Source organism: Opisthorchis viverrini, assembly GCF_000715545.1.
Source record: "Opisthorchis viverrini unplaced genomic scaffold opera_v5_403, whole genome shotgun sequence".
In the NCBI taxonomy this organism is placed as follows: domain Eukaryota; kingdom Metazoa; phylum Platyhelminthes; class Trematoda; order Opisthorchiida; family Opisthorchiidae; genus Opisthorchis; species Opisthorchis viverrini.
Genome location: NW_008752060.1, coordinates 148,674 through 167,458, shown reverse-complemented (window position 1 = coordinate 167,458; position 18,785 = coordinate 148,674). Strand labels below are relative to the sequence as shown.

At 47.3% G+C, this 18,785-nt stretch overlaps 3 protein-coding genes across 3 annotated transcripts in view; 1 reads left to right on the top strand and 2 right to left on the bottom strand.

The window, feature by feature from the left end:
• T265_10747 (hypothetical protein) overlaps positions 1–2,249 on the top strand; it is a gene marked incomplete at both ends in the record, with an annotated part of 12,187 nt that extends 9,938 nt beyond the window's left edge. Inside the window, one exon of the mRNA XM_009177211.1 lies at positions 1,806–2,249. Within this exon, the coding sequence (XP_009175475.1) occupies positions 1,806–2,249 (444 nt within the window). The remainder of the gene's footprint in view (positions 1–1,805) is intronic.
• Positions 1–8,090, bottom strand: part of T265_10746 (hypothetical protein) — a gene marked incomplete at both ends in the record, with an annotated part of 10,753 nt that extends 2,663 nt beyond the window's left edge. The window contains one exon of the mRNA XM_009177212.1: positions 7,268–8,090. The remainder of the gene's footprint in view (positions 1–7,267) is intronic.
• Positions 8,091–15,787: 7,697 nt separating this feature from the next.
• T265_10745 (hypothetical protein) overlaps positions 15,788–18,785 on the bottom strand; it is a gene marked incomplete at both ends in the record, with an annotated part of 5,925 nt that continues 2,927 nt past the window's right edge. Inside the window, one exon of the mRNA XM_009177210.1 lies at positions 15,788–15,884. Coding sequence (XP_009175474.1) covers positions 15,788–15,884 — 97 coding nt within the window. The remainder of the gene's footprint in view (positions 15,885–18,785) is intronic.

The following is an 18,785-nucleotide window of genomic DNA, read 5'->3' as shown; positions in this document are numbered from 1 at the left end:
TGGTGCCTGTGACGGATATTCTTCTGTGTATTCGAAAGTGATAGTACATTCGGTGCTAACATCGGAACCACCACCATGACCAGTGAGATGAACCTCGAATTTTTGCAGTCCATTGTCTCTTATGAGGTGTAAGTTATGCTCGTAGATGGAACTCAGGGCTTCCAGTTCGCTCTGTCGCTCTTCTGCGCTCTCGGCCATAGAAGGAACGCCTGCGAACAAAAACATAGGAGAGAGTTAGCAAACTATTGTGTTGGCATGGTCAGCAGAAAACAAACAAATTCAAGAGGCATAGACAGAAACTTTCTGTAATCACGGTTAATTATCGGTAGCAGTAAGGGACTAACCACGACCCGCAGCGGCAGTCTCTGACTATGGAGTGCAATGATTCTGATTGCAACTCACGCTTAGCCGTTAGTCATGGAATCACTGCCAAGACAGGCTACGTATGCCCGAGCCGCAAGAGATGAACTGCCCCGGGAGGTGCATGGGCGAAGCAACCTACAGCTTTAAGCTAATGTCAAGATATACAAAACTGTTGCGAGTTCGAATTTCAATCGTGAACCGTAAGCTCAGTCCTGTTGATCTGGAAACCAATTCTCTGCGCGAGGATCATTGGACTGCAACATAAAAACATCTAACGACTGGTAGCTCTGAAACACTCGACTGGCCATTTTAATGGTTGACCCGCACGAAGACCAAACCACAAACGAGAGACTGAAAAGAACCGGAATAAGAATGAGGCGTGCTTCAGTAACACGCCTTTGGTAGAAATCTTCTCTCGGTATGAGCAAACCTCTGCTACAATCAGCTTTATTTATGTTCCCGATTGGCAGCCCCCTTGATTAGAAGACAGTGCCAAGTGTGTATTCCAGAATCTTATGTTCTGAACCACCAGATTGGAAATCGCTAAAGAATCATGTATATTCATAAAGCACCACTCATAAGTTGCCTTGAAACACTACAAATGAGAGAGTCAGCTGGGTTCCAGATGAATCTCTCGAAAAACCAAATTAATTTGCAAATGAATGTATATTTGGTAAGGAATCATCTTTATTAGTTGCATGGCTTTGATTTGTTCCACTATTCTCTAAAACCACTAATCTAGTTTGTAAGTTATAGATGCTCTCAATCTGTGGACAGGGACAAAATGTCCCGAACTGAAAGTTTCTATTCACAACCAACTCAACGTGATACTGATACTACAAGCGGTGTGCAATACGATGTACTCGATTTAGGACTGATGTCTCACTAGCCATCATCAGCGCGCACACCGATGGTGTCTACTGGATTGGTGACGATGCATGTGTAAGTTAATTGCAAAATCCGGCGAACGGGCCAACAGCAAACCGATCAGTCACCGGGAAAGGCACCCGAGGCGTCGACAGTCAAAAACCCGAAGACGCCTCACGTCACCTGTTCACAGAGACCATGTCTCGCACCCATACAACAAAACAGCCCTTACCCTAGCTTGGTACACACGACCCTTGAGATTCATTGACTGGAGGTAGCAGATGGTCAACTGGATAGTTGTTCGAAGTATTGTACCAAACGTTCTCTGCTGGATATCGGAGAGCCATTCTAGTCCGATAGTTTCGATAGTTCCGGCATAATAGGTGTTGCGTTCATTAAGTTTTTACACTCCGGGGCTAAAACAACACCATACGTACAAACGACTCACAACTTAAGTATTCCTGCATTTCCAAGGAACATTCGATTCGGCTGACCCGTCTGTTCTTCCTGACACGCTTGCCCACCAAGGAATGCCCCGGAAGTTTGTGGACATAATACGTTCTTTATATTCTCAGAACTCCCGATTTGTGAGAGTATACGAAGAGCTCTCCAAAAGCTTCCGTACACAAAGCGGTGTCCGTCAGGTATGCCCACTCTCTCCATTCCTTTTTAACTTCGTGATCGATGAAATGAGACGAACGCTGGAGGGTCTCCAAAACCCTGGTGTTCAAATAGCCTGTGACGAAAACCTTGTCGATCTGGAATATGCAGACGACATCGTTCTCACGTTCGAAGAGGCGGAGAAGTCGGAAGTATTCCTGGATGAACTGACCAAATTTATCCCGTCCTTTGGTATACACTTTGCACCCACAAAGCGTAAGGTCATGCTTGTGGACGTGCAGTCACTGAACACGCCACTTACAATTCAGGGAGAGGCACTTGAAGTTGTGGAGCGTTTTACGTATCTTGGAAGTTGTATTAGTTCTGATTGTAGTGTGGCAGATGAGGTGAATGCATGAATCTGCAAGGCTCGGGCCGCGTTTGCTAACTTGAGACACCTATGGCGTCAGAATGGTTTATCCCTGAATCGGAAGGGACGTGTGTATCAAGCTACAGTACGGGCTGTGAGACTTGGCCTATTCGAGCAGCGGACCTGAGACGTCTTCAGGTGTTCGACAATCGTTGTCTCAGAACCATAGCTCGTGTGGGTTGGTGTCGGCGAATCCGTAACGAAGCAGTTAGAAGGGGTGTTTTCGGTTGTGTAACGGGTACTTCCATTGANGAAACTTTCAGAGCCGACTCCTCGAACGCCTGCCGGGTCGCCTAATGTGGGATTTCAACGGCTACTGAGACATATTCACAGTGCTACTCAGATCTACGAATTCCGTTTGCGGTACAACCCAGCCAACCTCATTCAAACATTGTATCTATGTGACTTTGCTGGAGGCCCGCAAGCACAACTCGACCTGACGTATCGTCCGGCGCCAGGTAAAACAGAGTATCTGTGCAGACCGCAAAAACCGGTGGACCCGAGAGCCTGAAGAAATGGAAGCGGCAAAAAGTGTTGACAATTTCCGCAGGTTGTTCCAATTCGTTCGTTCGGCTGGTCCTCGGAAACCTGTTGTCAGCAAAACTATCACTTTTATTATAATCACCACCATGATCATGGACAGCATAACATCGATCAGCAGCCATATCTTGCAGCGTCTTCAACCGGGGGCTGTGGGTTTCACGTGGTCCTCATCCTTGAAGGTGAATGGCGCCGACAGCACCCCTGTACCAGGTCAAGGGTTGGCCACCTCTCTGATTCTGTCATTCTGAGTTGGGCATGGAAAACATCACCCTCTTCGGCGAACGACAGTTCAGCATGTACAGCACATGCCCTAACAAACTCAGCTTCTGGTGCCGTATACATTCTCCAGTGGAAGTTCCTGTTGCACAACTAAAAACCCGCCTTCTGTTTGTTTCGTTACGGATTCTCCGACACCAAACCACACCGGCTACGGTCCTGGGACAACAATTGTCGAACACCTGAAGACGCCTCGGTTCCTCTGCTCGAAACTTCACGGCCACACAACAAAGCAACCCTTACTGTAGCTTGATACGCATGTCCCTTGGAATTCAGGAATATACTGCTTTGGTTTTCTATAGAGGAAAATGTTGGTAGCTCAGGTATCGTGGATGGTGGTCGTTGGCTTGTTCGCTGAGCTGGGCAACAACATTTTCCTCTATAGAAAACCAAAGCAGTATATTCCTGAATTCCAAGGGACATGCGTATCAAGCTACAGTAAGGGTTGCTTTGTTGTGTGGCCGTGAAGTTTCGAGCAGAGGAACCGAGGCGTCTTCAGGTGTTCGACAATTGTTGTCCCAGGACCGTAGCCGGTGTGGTTTGGTGTCGGAGAATCCGTAACGAAACAAACAGAAGGCGGGTTTTTAGTTGTGCAACAGGAACTTCCACTGGAGAATGTATACGGCACCAGAAGCTGAGTTTGTTAGGGCATGTGCTGTACATGCTGAACTGTCGTTCGCCGAAGAGGGTGATGTTTTCCATGCCCAACTCAGAATGACAGAATCAGAGAGGTGGCCAACCCTTGACCTGGTACAGGGGTGCTGTCGGCGCCATTCACCTTCAAGGATGAGGACCACGTGAAACCCACAGCCCCCGGTTGAAGACGCTGCAAGATATGGCTGCTGATCGATGTTATGCTGTCCATGATCATGGTGGTGATTATAATAAAAGTGATAGTTTTGCTGACAACAGGTTTCCGAGGACCAGCCGAACGAACGAATTGGAACAACCTGCGGAAATTGTCAACACTTTTTGCCGCTTCCATTTCTTCAGGCTCTCGGGTCCACCGGTTTTTGCGGTCTGCACAGATACTCTGTTTTACCTGGCGCCGGACGATACGTCAGGTCGAGTTGTGCTTGCGGGCCTCCAGCAAAGTCACATAGATACAATGTTTGAATGAGGTTGGCTGGGTTGTACCGCAAACGGAATTCGTAGATCTGAGTAGCACTGTGAATATGTCTCAGTAGCCGTTGAAATCCCACATTAGGCGACCCGGCAGGCGTTCGAGGAGTCGGCTCTGAAAGTTTCATTTGATTTCTTGGTCCACTAGCTTCCCAAAGGCTGTCAGGTGTGCGCATTGTGTAGCCCTGAAAAGCGCAATAAAGGGCAACAGCGCTCGAATGCATGCTCGAAGCCCACGCTGGTATTCCAGAAGCGGCAGGCAGTGGTCAACCCTCGCCGCCAGTAGCTGACGACAATGTAGTCTATTTGGAGTCGAAAATGGTTCGTTGTTGGGCACCACGTCGTCAAACGTTTTTCACTGTTCCGGAAATTGGTACTGCGAAGAAGCAGTCAGTGGTCAGTACACATCTGAAGTGGACGATTTCCCCTGTCCGTGCTTCTCGTATCCAAGCCAAGACGAACACCCAAATGGGCTTCAGCAGTGCTTAGTCTGTCTACCCGGCCTTTCATGTCACCACCAACGATGTCTCAGTCTTTAACCCTTTGTAAAAGAGCCCTCGGGCGTCGCGGAAACTGTCAATATCAGATTCAGAGCTACAGTCCGTTGAGGCAACAAAATAAGAAAGATTCCTTCACAAATGTTGCTGAACGAATCACACAGAGGGGATTCAATCAAGCAGAGACGCTCCCACTTGGTCGTTCAATACAATACCCACCCCAGCACGTCCACCTGTAGCGGCATCTGAGTCACCAGAGGTGCGCGACCGGAGCGTGGAGGACAGCGGGAGAGCAAACAGTTCAATTACAGCACTCGCATCCCGTATCCTTGTTTCTGACAGACAGCATACTTCGATGCACAAGGAATTCAGTGTACCTGTTGACCTGTTTGCTTTATTACGCCAACATTAAAGGCAGCTAAGTAGACCGGCTTTCGGGAGTTGGAAAACATTTCGACGCGTTTTGAATTGCCACTGAAGTCGGACGTGCAAAAGCCTCAGCTGACTGTGACGGACGGTGAAAAAAATGGTGAGTCCTAGTGCTGGGACCTCTGAAAAGAGTATTTAAACTTGACGGGGGTAAAGTATTAACGATCCAGCCTTAAGCGCTTATACCCTAATTTGCCTTTCGTTACAAAACGTCGGTGAAGGAGAACACCGTCATCCTAGTACTCAGAGCCAACCATTGTGCTCTTCAGACGGGGAACTACTCATCCCCAGCCCTCTGAATTCTTACAGTTTGCTATTAACGATCAAAAAGACCGTAGTTCCTACTTCTGCCTCTGATGTTTGTCACAGCATGGAGGTCTGTCACTTCTGACGTCTCCAATACCCAATGACCAAAGTTAGGATTCCTCTACTGATATTCTTTCTAGCTTCGGGTCTTTGAGTCCGAATCACAACAAAACCCAGCTCCGTATAGTACGCCACATCACCTCGGATTCCTCACCCCATATTGGTCATACTAGCAAACGCTAGTGCACATATTCCAAGTTTTTCGGATAATAATACAAGGACATATTGAGCCTTGTACGGGAATACTGCGATCAATCAATCAACTCAATTTATCAGTTATAAACCGTGTACCATAGGCACAATGGTTATAGATGCTACAGTTTCAATCGCCAGAAAGGGGAGTGTGGTCTAAACAGCCAGGCATTGGAGGCGATGGCTGGGTAACTACACATCGAAGATGCACGAGCGCCGCTGACAGCGCAACTGGGCCATTTCTGTCAGTGCCATTAACCATTGGTGAGTTGAGTTGTTTAGAGCTGTTAATCTGCTGCAATCATGTAGAATGTCCGACTTGTGGTGACAGTGATGTAAATCGTATTACCATCAAACAAGACCATGTATTACATCTGATATTCAGAAGCTAAAGGTGGTCTATCGAGAAAGCACTAATGTAAATCTGCATTTTGAAGGGAGACTAGTTCCTAAAAAGCGCTTCCCGACAGAACAAATCCCAGGCGCCATCATCATCATCATCGACATCATGACATCAGTGTACTGATGTGATGCTTCACTGCCGTAAAAGTTCCAGGTGACAAGGTGCAGCAAAGTTAGCTTCTCTGCAAAGCTGCTTTTTTAAAGCAAAGTAATTAAACTCTCCGAGGCCTCTTTTCGCGCACTAAATGACGTCTTTCTTGGGACGATGTTATGCAGTCTCTCTATTTTTGAAAAATCTCTATGGTATTTACCGTTCAGATCGCTGGGAGAAACTGGTGCGACCTGCGATGGGCTGCATGATATAGGGATCCAAGTAAGAAATACACATAATGGCCTTTGTTGCAGTGGAAATTGCATTTTGGAGACAGCTAGGATAGTCTTTGTTGGAAGTTCCGAAATGTTCCCTAGCAAACCACCTCATAGAATCAGAGTTAGGTGTCCTTCGAGGTAGGAATGAGTTTACTGCGTGAGGCCACTGTATCCTGACTAAGATGTCCATATGCGAGATGGATGTGACTGGAAGAAATGCAGAAACACTCCAAAAACAATGAATACAACTGTAAACAAGTCTGAAGTTCACCCCAGTTTGAAACAAAATAATAGCTCATAAAACCACAACTATAACTGATGACTATAATTTTCAATCATCAACTAAGCTATTCACTGTAGATACAGAATGAAAGCGTTGGTGGGAAAGCATGCTTCTAAACATCACCATGCATATTACGGTCTTGGAACCAGTAAAATCGAAGCGCGCTTATACGACGAATACCATGACTTCACATATCTGAAGAATGAAACAGATTCTGAAGCTGTAATGACACTTGGTGCTAATTGGATTGATGACAAACTGGTCAATTTCGTTAGAAAAACCTTACCATAGCTTGCACACAGGTAGCACCGGTGGTCTCCCCCCAACACGACATGACTGTTGGTGTCGCCAACGAGGCTCAGGGCCAACCTATTCGACCAGGTGACTACGTCACAGTAGTTCTCTCTCCCAATAAACGAGTAGACAAACCGTGATGTGGCTATTGTGCTCTCAAAACAACGCAAATGATGCAACAAAGAGATACACGCGGGTGAAAAAGGCATGCTGAGAAACGCGCCTGTGGCTTACCTGTTGAATCCAGATTGAAAGACACCAGGAGTAAACAACCAACCCTGTGACCTAAGCTGCAGCAGAAGATAAGGAATTGCCTTTTGAAATTCGGTGATTTTATCCAAATGGCGAAGCCTGAAAATGCCGGATCATATGCAAAGCAGGCGCCGTGATCCAATCTAAAGGCAGGAGCAACACAGTTAAATAAGTATCTGTTCACCATAGCCAATAACATATGACCACAAAATGTCTGTTTCTCAATCCCTGCAGCGGACAGTGTCTAAAAGTTATCAGCAGCGATCACAGCGGTGCTTCGCTGTTAGACAAAGACAGGAGGCTTAGTTAGCCATCCTTGGGTCGAAAGCAACAGACCCGAAAGGCCATTTGGTGCTATTCGCATCCCAAGCACTCGCTCCGTCAAAATGAAGAGACAGTGATATCGGTGCATCGTCACCACTTGCGCTGTCTCCATCATTGGGAGCATCCTACATCAAAAGCATCCAAAATTCAACATACCACTCTGGGACTTCACAGTCCGCTCACGGTAGACGAGGATTCAGCATGAACGGAGGATGGCCTGGTCACCACAGTATGTTAGCGAAGCAGTATACAGAAATAGACGGGGTAACAGAACATTCGCAGAAATCATTTTGAGCAAAGAACAATTCAACCGGCCTTCATCAATACAACCTCCAGAATCCAGTCCAATAGAATCCCATCAGAAAAAAGAAGGCAAGCACTACGAGACACCTGTCTCGGATGCTGTGTGCCATTCACTTGAACCTTGATAGAACCATAACACAAAGGAATTGGGACAACTGAACACCGGAATGCCATCAATCCGAAATCCCGCCAGCGATCAAAAATGCCACTTCCATGTTACCTATCACAAAGACATACGGAAACGATAAGTTAAGTTTGTCATGTCCAGTGAAGCAAGGTTGACTACTTCCACTGTTCATTCCCTATACTGATATTGATGTACTGCTTGAAACATCTCCACTAGCCTTTGAAAACTTGGAGGAGTGGGGGAGGTCCGCAATGGGCAGAATACCACAGTCCATCTGTAAAGAAGTCCACATAGCCCCAAGTCACCTGGCGGAGGGATCTTAGCTGGACGCTCACTCCCTTGACCGTATTTGAAGGAATTCAGAAAAGGATACAAAATCACTGCATGTTTATCGCCCGCTTACAGCGTCAGAAACAGTTTCTCAGGATCCCCCGAGTACCTTCTTGTAATATTCACTCATCACTGTGGTTGCCCGAGATATGGGTGTGAATCATTCAGCTGTAGCACCCCTTCAGTGCCTAGCTGCCATTTTAACCGAAGGGGGCACGAGGGCCACGATAACGTCAAGTTGCCCAAGCCTAGACAGGGGCAGTTGGGGTGCTGAGGCTAGATTCGAACCAAGGACCTTCCAATCCGCGAGCTGGCGTCATGCCAATTGAGCTACCGCGAGTCCAAAAGTGGAATGTAAAGTTGCGTACGATTTACCAGGATGGGAATCAAATGAACGGAATGGGCTAAGTGGGTTGGATTCGGTAAGCACCGGGAACACCGAATGAGTGTATGGGTCATCCGATGACTTCAAACTGCATGCAACACAACCAACACCATCAACTGTAAACTGTGGCATCACCATCATCATCGACAACACGAAATCAGTGTTCGAAACAGATGCTTCGAAGCATCGGGCAGTGATCACTGCCCTACAACCACGATTTAGTTGGAAGCCTTGTTGTGGTAGGGGAAGGGACTCAGTGCTAGCCTTCTACAATCATTCCGAGGTGCCTACACCTCCAGACATTCACTCAAGGAATCTCGGTAGAAAGTGACAACAAGGACGCCACTGATTTCAGTTGACAGCCATCTTATTGTGTCTCCAACCAGGCGCAGTGCGGATCACGCAATCCCCATCATGGAAGGCGAGTAGTACCGACAGCACCCAAGCGTTTCGTAATATTCTTCATACCTATCCGGAGACAAGCTGTCCCTAATAACCGAGCATCACATTATGTGGAATCACGTGCACGTTACGAACCAAACGAATGCATGCCCTGATTGGTCGAAATACCAACCAATCGGGATCGAGCACCTTTGATTCGACACTTATCTCCCCCTCACGGAGATTCCATCACGACCTTGTGGGACATTCTGTCATTGCCCTATAAGTACGGTTGTAATAATTCCCCCTGTTTCCATGAAGAGCTGTCCGAAGCTGCCGTGCCTTTTGATATACCACAATGGGCGGAGCAGGAATCACGGATTGATACACAGGATCGAGGCTTTCGCCCAAGATTCCCGGGTCGGTTTTGTTCTTGTCGGTCAGTGGCTGTCGTTCACCTGAAAGGCACAAGTGAAAAAAGGGTGTAGCACTGCTCTTTATGTTCTCAGCGCGGGGCAGTATGCTCGCCAGCGCGAGGATTCGCATAAATAAATGTCTAATAGTGCTTTAAATTGGGTTCGAGAAGGAGCGTGTACAACCGTCGGAGGAAGGTCATTCCACGCAGCTACTACCCGAAATGAAAAAAAGTTTTGTCTAACGGATGTGTGTGCCCTGAGCTTGAAGATTTTCTTACTATGTCCCCGCCGGGTGTTTGCTGGGTCAACGGTGAAAAACCTGTTTGCCAAGCTTTGTTCAAGCAGGGCGTTGGTAAGAATTAGGTCCCCTCAGAGGCGACGGTACTCCAGGGGAAAGAGATCAAGCATCGCGAGACACGTTTCGTAGTCCACGGATTTGAGGCCAGCAACCATTCTCGTAGCGACCCGCTGGACAGGCTCAATGAGGGTGACGTCTTTCGTGCATCCTGAGTAGACAACTTGGTTAGCGTACTCCAGGGGCGGTCTAACGTAGGCCCCGTAGAGTATTTGGAAGTCCATGCGAGTAATACGGGAGAAAGTGCGTCGGATCATCCGTAAAATGGCGTGATCCGACGCACCAAGGGACCGGTACAGAATTGTACAACCCTTCAGAAAAGCCCGCCCACACCCCTCAGCCAATTCAAGTTTGTACCACCCCTCTGCTTCCGTCACGCTTAATTGGGCATGGAAATCAGCACTCTCTTCGGCACGCTATGATTTACTATACGCAACACATGCCCCAACCAACGTAGCTTCTGTTACCGGACCCATTCTTCAATGGATGTTCCATTTGCAGAACTAAAAACCCGCCTTCTAATTGTTTCTTAACGGATTCTCCCCAACCAGACTATACCAGTTACGGCCCAAGATACTTTTAATGATACGTAAAATGCTCCACAACTTCAAGTGCCTCCCTCTGGATTGTGAGTGGCGTGTTCAGTGACTGCACGCCCACGAGCATGACCTCACATTTGTGGGTGCAAATTGCATAACAAAAGACGGGATGAATTTCGTCAGTTCATGCAAAAACACGTGCGCCTTCTCCTCCTCTTCAAAGATGAGAAGGATGTCATGTACATATTCCAGATTGGCAAGGTTTCCGTTGACGGGTTTGGAGGCCTTCCAGCGTTCGTCTCATGATTTCATCGATCACGAGGTCAAACAGAAATGGAGAGAGTGAGCATCGCTGATAGACACCACTCCGTGTACGGAAGATTTTGGAGAGCTCGCCGTGCTATCGTTCACGCTCGGAAGTCTGGGAATACAGAGTGCTTATTATTTCCACGAACTTCGGGAGCATTCTTTGGTGGGAAAGTGTCAAACAGAGCACACCGGTCAACCAAGTCAGGAACACTAGAAATGTGGGTCGCTTATACGTATGGCGTTGTCCCAACAACTGACAGTATGAATATTTGGCCAACACACCACTACCGGGCCGGAATCTCGCCTTACTGCTCTCGGGTCGGTGTGTCACGAGCCACCACGAGTCGGCGAATCATCAGTGACGCCAACAGTCTCGTTACACCCAGGGTGAAGCGTATACTCTGTGGTTGCTACACTAACTACGAGCCATTTTTCTGAAAATGGGCAGTATCACCGACTACACTCAGTTGCGTCGGACACTTTCCTTTTCACAGATGCAAGCAAAGAGATCAGACAAATGTCGACTGGGTACTTCACCCATGTCCTTGAACAATGGGTGTGGGAGGCGAACCGGACCAGAGGCTCGGTGGTGCTGAAGAAAACATATACAGCCAAAAACCTCCGAGGTCATGGATGGTTTCACGTTTACCGTCCACGGTTCTGTCACCTGTGGGCTCCAGACGGCCGTCAGCTGGTGGCCATGACAATTGTTGTTTGAAGTATTCGGTCCATCGGTCGAGGCGTTCTTCTTTATTCGAGATTTTCACCCCAATATGGTCCTTGACGATTTCGCTCACAGGTGGTTTCCGGGGACCGTTCGCACATATCAACTATAATAATCCTCAGGCGTTACCGGCTCTCTGACCCCCTTTCATTTCCTTGGCTCTCTGTGCCCACCACACTTTGCGTTCGGCAATTGAAGACTAATAAGTCTTCGCATCATGTTTTGGCTTGCCGTTGGAGAGCACTCAGGGCATCATAAAACCTGTCCTTGACGGCGCCGGAGCCGCAGCCTCATCATCGAGGCCATCCACAGCATGACGTCAGTGTTCACAACACCTCGTTTGCTTCCGTACGACCAACACAGTTTATTTTGAAAGCCTTATTGTGAAGATACAAATAAAGATGGAAGGGGAAGTGACTTAGTGCAAGCTTACTACAATTATACTGAGGTGCATTCACCCTCAAACTCTTATTCAGGCAGTCTGGATAGAAACAGACATTGAGAACGCCACTGGCATCAGTTGGCAGCCATATCTTGCAGCGTCATCAACCAAGCAAAATGAGCATCACGCGGTCTCCATCCTGGAAGGTGAGTAGCACCGACAGCACCGACAACTGCCAGGTAAAGTGTTGTCCTCCTCTTGGCTTCCGCAGCATCCTCTGGATCACGGGAATGTGCAAGCGGAAGCGAGTGGGAACTGACGAAGCTGTTAACTTAATCCATCTACTTGCTCTTGAACTTCTCGTTCCGGAGACACACGCACATGAAAGCGAGTGGGAACTGACGAAGCTGTTAACTTAATCCATCTACTTGCATCTTGAACTCTCGTTCCGGAGACACAGCGCACATGAATTCCAAGTTCAATGCGACAAGAAGAGCGGCTTGTTGTCCTGTTTGCTTCAGAGTGCGCACATTGAATGCGGCCAGATAGAGTGGATGTCGAGGTTTGAAGGTTGATTAGGGGGTACTTGATGATGTCGGTGCCATGTGACGACCAGATGCTGTACGCAAAGCCGATGCAAGACGAACGGAATCACCAGTCCTAAGCGCTGGGCCCACAAGAGGAGAGTTATTGTTGGGGCTGGGAAAGAGGGGAAGAAAAACTATGTGAAAGCGAGAGAAGGAAGGCGTCATCAGTAGCCTACCCGTCCTGCGGTATGCAGGGGGTAAGGCGACTCGGCTGATGGCACCACGCGACGGGTGATGTGGCATGAGTTTATTTGTATATGTGCAGTTCATGATTGTACGCGGGCTGGGAGAGTGTCAGGGCGCCCACATCTAGATAGGAGGATGATTAGGGTCACCAACCAAAGCCTTTGGCTTATAAGCCTAACCTCAAGGCAGCAGTGTTTGGCGAGAAACGCAAAGGAATTACCATTTCTATGGAACAAGTCGCCACGTGTTCCGAGCTCAACGTGGATGATCAGGAGTGTGTTTGTCAGATCTCTAGCTATTTACCATTCTGGTATGACAGACAATGAATGTCGCGGGAAACCCCCCAGTATAGCTCAGTGGGTCACTGAGGTGCGCAAACCGTCACATCATGGTGAAGTCCAATGTCTTCATGAATGTGAAAACCGTGCACACATGGGAACGTGCTTATAGCCGTCACGGTCTTGTTCACCGTCCGTCCGGATAAAATGGGATGGATAGACCTATTAGAGGCGTGAATTCAGCGGCGATAGCGAGATTTCGATTGAGGATGTAAATGGAAGAAGCCTTATACTGCCCATAGCTTGGATGCGTGCACGGTATTCAATGCCACTGAAAGCTGGATGCAAATTGCCTGACAAAGGCAACCATCCGTTTTTTCTGACAAATAACTGGGTTTTACAATCCATCCGCCCATATGCGCTGACCTCAGACTGTTGGTGGAGGACAGCCAAAACTATACATCGAAAAATTCAGCCCATTTTCACAAACGGCGTTTTTTCAGGCAGATGGATTATCCATCTACTTCACTTACCGTTACACCAACAGTTACCTTTCTCTGACCAGAGACCGAATCAGGCTGTTTCCTGTGGCGACAGGCCAACCCGTCTCCTGTGCTTTCATTGTATGCCAGAACTCTTGATCTTTTCCTAAACTCTCCATATTTGGATGTTTGAGATATTTGGTGCGCCGCTTCACTCTGGTACTCAGCGGGTTTGACGGAATAGACGGCCTCCAGCGTTCACTTGATCCTATCGGGGAAGCCGAGGAGCCATCATTGGAGCTAATTTTACAATTTGCTATGCTCGCAGTTCTCTGAAGATGACAGATTGATATAAATCTTTCACTTACAAGGATCTCGCTCACACTACGGCGTGATTTGAATTTGCTGTCCTCCTCAGGAGCAACAGCACTCAATAGTGGATCATCATCGGTAACTTATGATTCCTCAATCCACTTGAGTCCACGGCTGATTTAAACTTGGTTGTTAACATGTTATAGGATGTAAGCGACTGTGCTTAAAACTCGTGCTGAGACAATCCGCGCACATTTGCATCGATTTCAAACCGGCCAACAGGATTTTGTCCTAAATGGTTCAGACGATTATCCTGGACCTTCATATCACCGGTAAGGATGACAATGTCGGTACTTCCTGCTTGGCTGGTTCGAATAAATCTTGATAGACTGTCCTCAGAGCCAGAACGGTATTTCGAGACACGAAGCGACACTTCAAACAGGTGCCAGCATTTATGTCGATTAGCACTGAAACTGACAGATCTGGATAACCGGACGGCGCAAAAACCGCTGCCTACTGATATCCAATCCAGAAAAACGCGGTCAGACCTGGAGCCGAGTGTAACCTCATGGCCATATATTTCACGAAACACCAAGGTCATTCTGGATCACCAGGCACACGGGCAGTAAACTATGGGTTAGTCCTGATCACTTCAAGGGACATGTATGCGCTCTTGAGAAAACGCACAATAACTTTGGGGAAGTATAACGTCTGGGTGGGCATCGCTTGTCTACCAATTAGACAGAGAGTGCGGATGTTAGCAGCTTCTAAGCGAAATTCGTTCAGCTGTAGCACCCATTCGGTGCCTAGCTACCCTGCGACCCGAAGGATGCACGATGGCTTTGATACTGCCAAGTTTCCCAAGCATATAAGCGGGAAGTCCGGGGACAGAAGTCGTGTTCAAAACACTGATATGACATTCGGTAAATTCGCACTCTAACTATTGTGCCATCTCGCCCCTGCTATGTATAAATGACTTAGTGCCTACTGCCAACGAACAGCAACGCCTTGACCATACAACTGGAAATCAAACGATCCAGCCACGTTCATTTTTTCCTAGGGTAGAGACTAGACAAAAATACTGGTGAAGATAGTACTGCAAAGACAAACGGTGCCAGTTTCAGGACGGAGGCGGTTTAAATGTGGTGATTCGCCTTCCTATTTTTACTAAAAAGTCCGATCTACAAGTCTGAGAGGGTCATGAACTTCGTTCGGAAGCCCTGCCACAAGTCTCTGACTCAAGCGTTTGACAGTAAGGACGGGGTAATTAGGTTTCAATGGGGAAGACAGCCCGGGGCCGATGACTGACCTACTCAGCCTCAAGAGTCATGCTCATGACACACTACAGCACCCTTCCAGTGCCTAGGCGGAAGGCCAATGCAACACCCGGGTCGTATTTGCCAATTTGAGACACCTATGTTGGCAAAGCGATATATCTCTGGATCTAAACGAAATGATGTATCATGCTACAGAACGGGCTATTCCGTTGTGTGGCTAAGAATCGGGCTGTTCAATCAGCTGAAATCTTCATTTGTCCGACTCTCCTTGTCTCGGAACCAGGACTCATGTGGGTTGATGGCGAAGAATCCATAACCAGGCGATTAGAAAGCAAGCCTTCGGTTGTTCACCGGAGACCTCCATCGAAGAATGTGTTCAGCACCAGAATCTGAGTTGGTTGGGCCATGTGTCGCGCAGGAATAATCATCGTTTTCCGATGAGAGTGCCGTTATGTGTGCTCGATTTGGGTGGCAGAAGCAGAGATGGCCAACAGTTGACCTGGCAGAGGGGTATGGAGGATATTACGGGAAATTCGGATACTGTTGGCGTGAGCCGCCTTTCTCGATGGGGACCGCGTGATCTCCATTGCGCTTGCTAGGAGACCTTAGAGGCTATGACTGTCATTCAATCTCAATGGAATTCGTATAGTCAGTTTCCATCCAGATAGCCTGAGTGAGTGCTAGAAGGTGGAGACACCTCGGAATTATTGTGTCAGACAATCGATAAGTCCATTTCCTACCGGCTGTTGTTCTTTTCTTGACGATAAGGCAATCGAATAAATCGTGGTTTCAGCGCAGTGAAGCATCAGTTTTGAATGCTGAGTATGATGGGGTTATAAGTCCATGCCAAACCATGAAAAAAATATTTAGACCATTTAGATTGTTTTGCAGTTTTGAGGGATCTGAACCAAAGTGAGCAAATCGTCCATTCACGGGCACTCCGGGCGAATTTTGGTCCCCGAGGTCTCAGACGCGGGCAGAGGAATTTCTTGCAGTATCCATTTCAAAGCAATATTAGACACTTTTTATGCAAGTGCACGCGCTGGCATGCTTGCCATCCCGCGCTGGGAACTTAGTGGTCAGTGCTTCACATTATTTCGCCTGTTCCCTTCCGGTAAACGACAGCCGTTAAACGACAGGAAAAATCCGGCCCGGGAAACCTGGACGAAAGACTCGATCCCGAATCGCCCCGAGACATGGAATCCAAATGAAACAGAACATAAAAGTAATAACAATCCGGTGGGCGAGATGGCTCATTCTTATGACAGATAGATCCGTAATTCAAACCTGGTCCCTTCTACTGAACTTTCTCTGTCCAGGTGTTAGGCGAAATTACACATAGATAGCGGCTTACTGCTCGCCGTTAGGCGCTGCTATGGCAAGGGTGCCTAACTTTTACGAAATTGGCCAAAAGTGGGGCCGCGTGAGCACGGGTGTGCGTACAGTAGGCTAGCTGTTAAGGCATCGTGGCCATCCATCCGCACGTCAGTCGTGTAGTTCAGCTAGATTCATTCAGCTGTCCGCTTTGATCAACGTAGTTTTCATGTAACTAGTTGATTAGGAATCATACAGCCTAGCCACATGTTAGCCGTGTGTCTCGGCTGGGTCCGCATTTTAACACTGTGCAAGCAACGGCGGCCTCACTAACTTAGGTTTGGACGCATTCGTAGGACTCTGGATGGGCGGTTCACCAAGAACACCTTTGGTGGTAAACTATCTTCCAACTGCTCGGAGCCAGCAATGGAGAACCTGCCTTGTTTCGTGTTACGCAGTGAAAAGTCGGCCTACCAGTGAGCAGCACTTGAATACCAGGACGCCAAAATCAAGTGATGAACCAGAAAATTCGACGAGCGTGGAGGGGTGATAATCATCTGCGGCCTAACGTTCGTGACACTTGGCACAATTTTTTCTAGAAAAAGATGAACGCGTCCGTAGCGGCAATTATTCAGAAACGCCATGCCTGAGGTTCGAAGACACATGATTCAGTATCATTCCGGCTAAAATTGATTACAAGGGTGATACTGCGTCCTATTTGGCGTCCACGGGAACAACATGGGTTCCAGCATGTTCCACAAATCATTGAAGTTGCACACACGTCCTGAAACTTCCGCTCTCTTCAAGCGACTCATATTTAACTCTAATTCGCGATATCTTGTTAAAGTTATACACTTTTTCTCCAATTCGAGGTGATTGGTGTCCTTGAAGACAGCTCACCTCAACAAACCAAACACGCGGCAAAACGCAACATACATAAACGCTCCTAAATGTGGAGTTGCAATGAATCGTTTCCATTCGCCGGATACCGATAGGCACCTCAGAAGCTAACGTTCAGAGGTACCAGTGAGGCTAGTCGAAGTAGCTAAACACATTGCAGCAGACGTTGAATGTTAACATTACTTGATGGAACTTGGTCTTGAAATTTAGTGCAAGCCCAGGGGCGGCTGACCCACGGTAGGCGGCTGTTTGGCATGCTCCTGTACGTGCCATAATCAGTTTTATGTAGTTAGTTCAATATGCTATTCCAACAATCCTCGATAGGATTAAAAATTTCACTCCCATTCATAGAACTTCCGGCACCAACCTTGCAACAAGGACAGCGAAAGGGAAATGACGTTGAGGCCAAATTTTGGCGGGGCTACCCTTCATTTAGACCACTATAAATTCAGAGCATCAAGAAAAATAGAAAGATTTTCCACCAGTTATCAAAGAGATCAAGTGGTTAGTTATTTAGTTAGTCGGACGAGACTGTTCAATACTGGTGCACGGCTGGTAGGAGAGATCAAATTAGTTACATCTTTTTCGTTCCAATATCACTACCAACTGGGATAAATTTGTTGAGAGCAATGAATTGAAGTTTGAACAATTCTTCGTAGCGGTGAATCCCAAAAATCAAAAGATCCTGTAACAAAAGCGACCTCAAAATACTCAGAGCAAAAACACGGGGTAGTGGTGATGAGATGCCGTCGGCAACCTCCAGAATAGGTTTCCGTCCATGACTACGGCCCAATAATTAGCGACGCGAATAGTTACGGGATTGGCAAATATGAAAAATGGCCACGTCAAACGATGGCTCGTTTGGGCACAATGAGGAAGTTACGCCGCTAGCTATATTTGCTGGCAACCTATGTATTTTTCTTTGAAATAGACGCAACAGGACGGTAAGCTTTCTATCTGGAAGATTCTTCAACCAGGGTGAATTCAAACCATATGCAAGTTGTCGGGGAATGCTGTACACTTTCTTAACTGTTTATGCATATACAAGGGTAGGGAGTATTCAGAAGCATGATCTGTGACCACGTCTCGTAAAAACCCGACATCCCCATTTGTGGGACGCGATTGGCTTTAATCGATGAAATCAAAGTGCCTTGGAGAACCCCGTGAGTCGCTTTATCCATTTTGTCAATTTGGACGAGTACAGTGACCACGAACATGATTCAGATAACCGGCATTACAGAGTGCGGGTTGGAAGTGTTGCGTAAATTATCTCAGACACTAAGTACACTGTGCACTAGTAGGCCATGAAAAGCGCTTCACGCGTGTATAAATTGGAGGTGCCTGATGACCGTCTAACTTGATCTACTCGAACACCTACCGAGAACATTATCTTAAATACAGAGTTGCACTGTGCAAACTTCATTTTAAATTCTCCATCTTAAAAAAACCAAATAGCCTCGGCAAAAGTTAGGTTTGATTTGCGCCTAGTGATTAGCGCACGACTAATACTGGGATAACTTATACAGCCAAATATGCACCCAATTATTAGGTAAACTTGAAAATGCAAAGGTAATATTTGGAAAAAAATC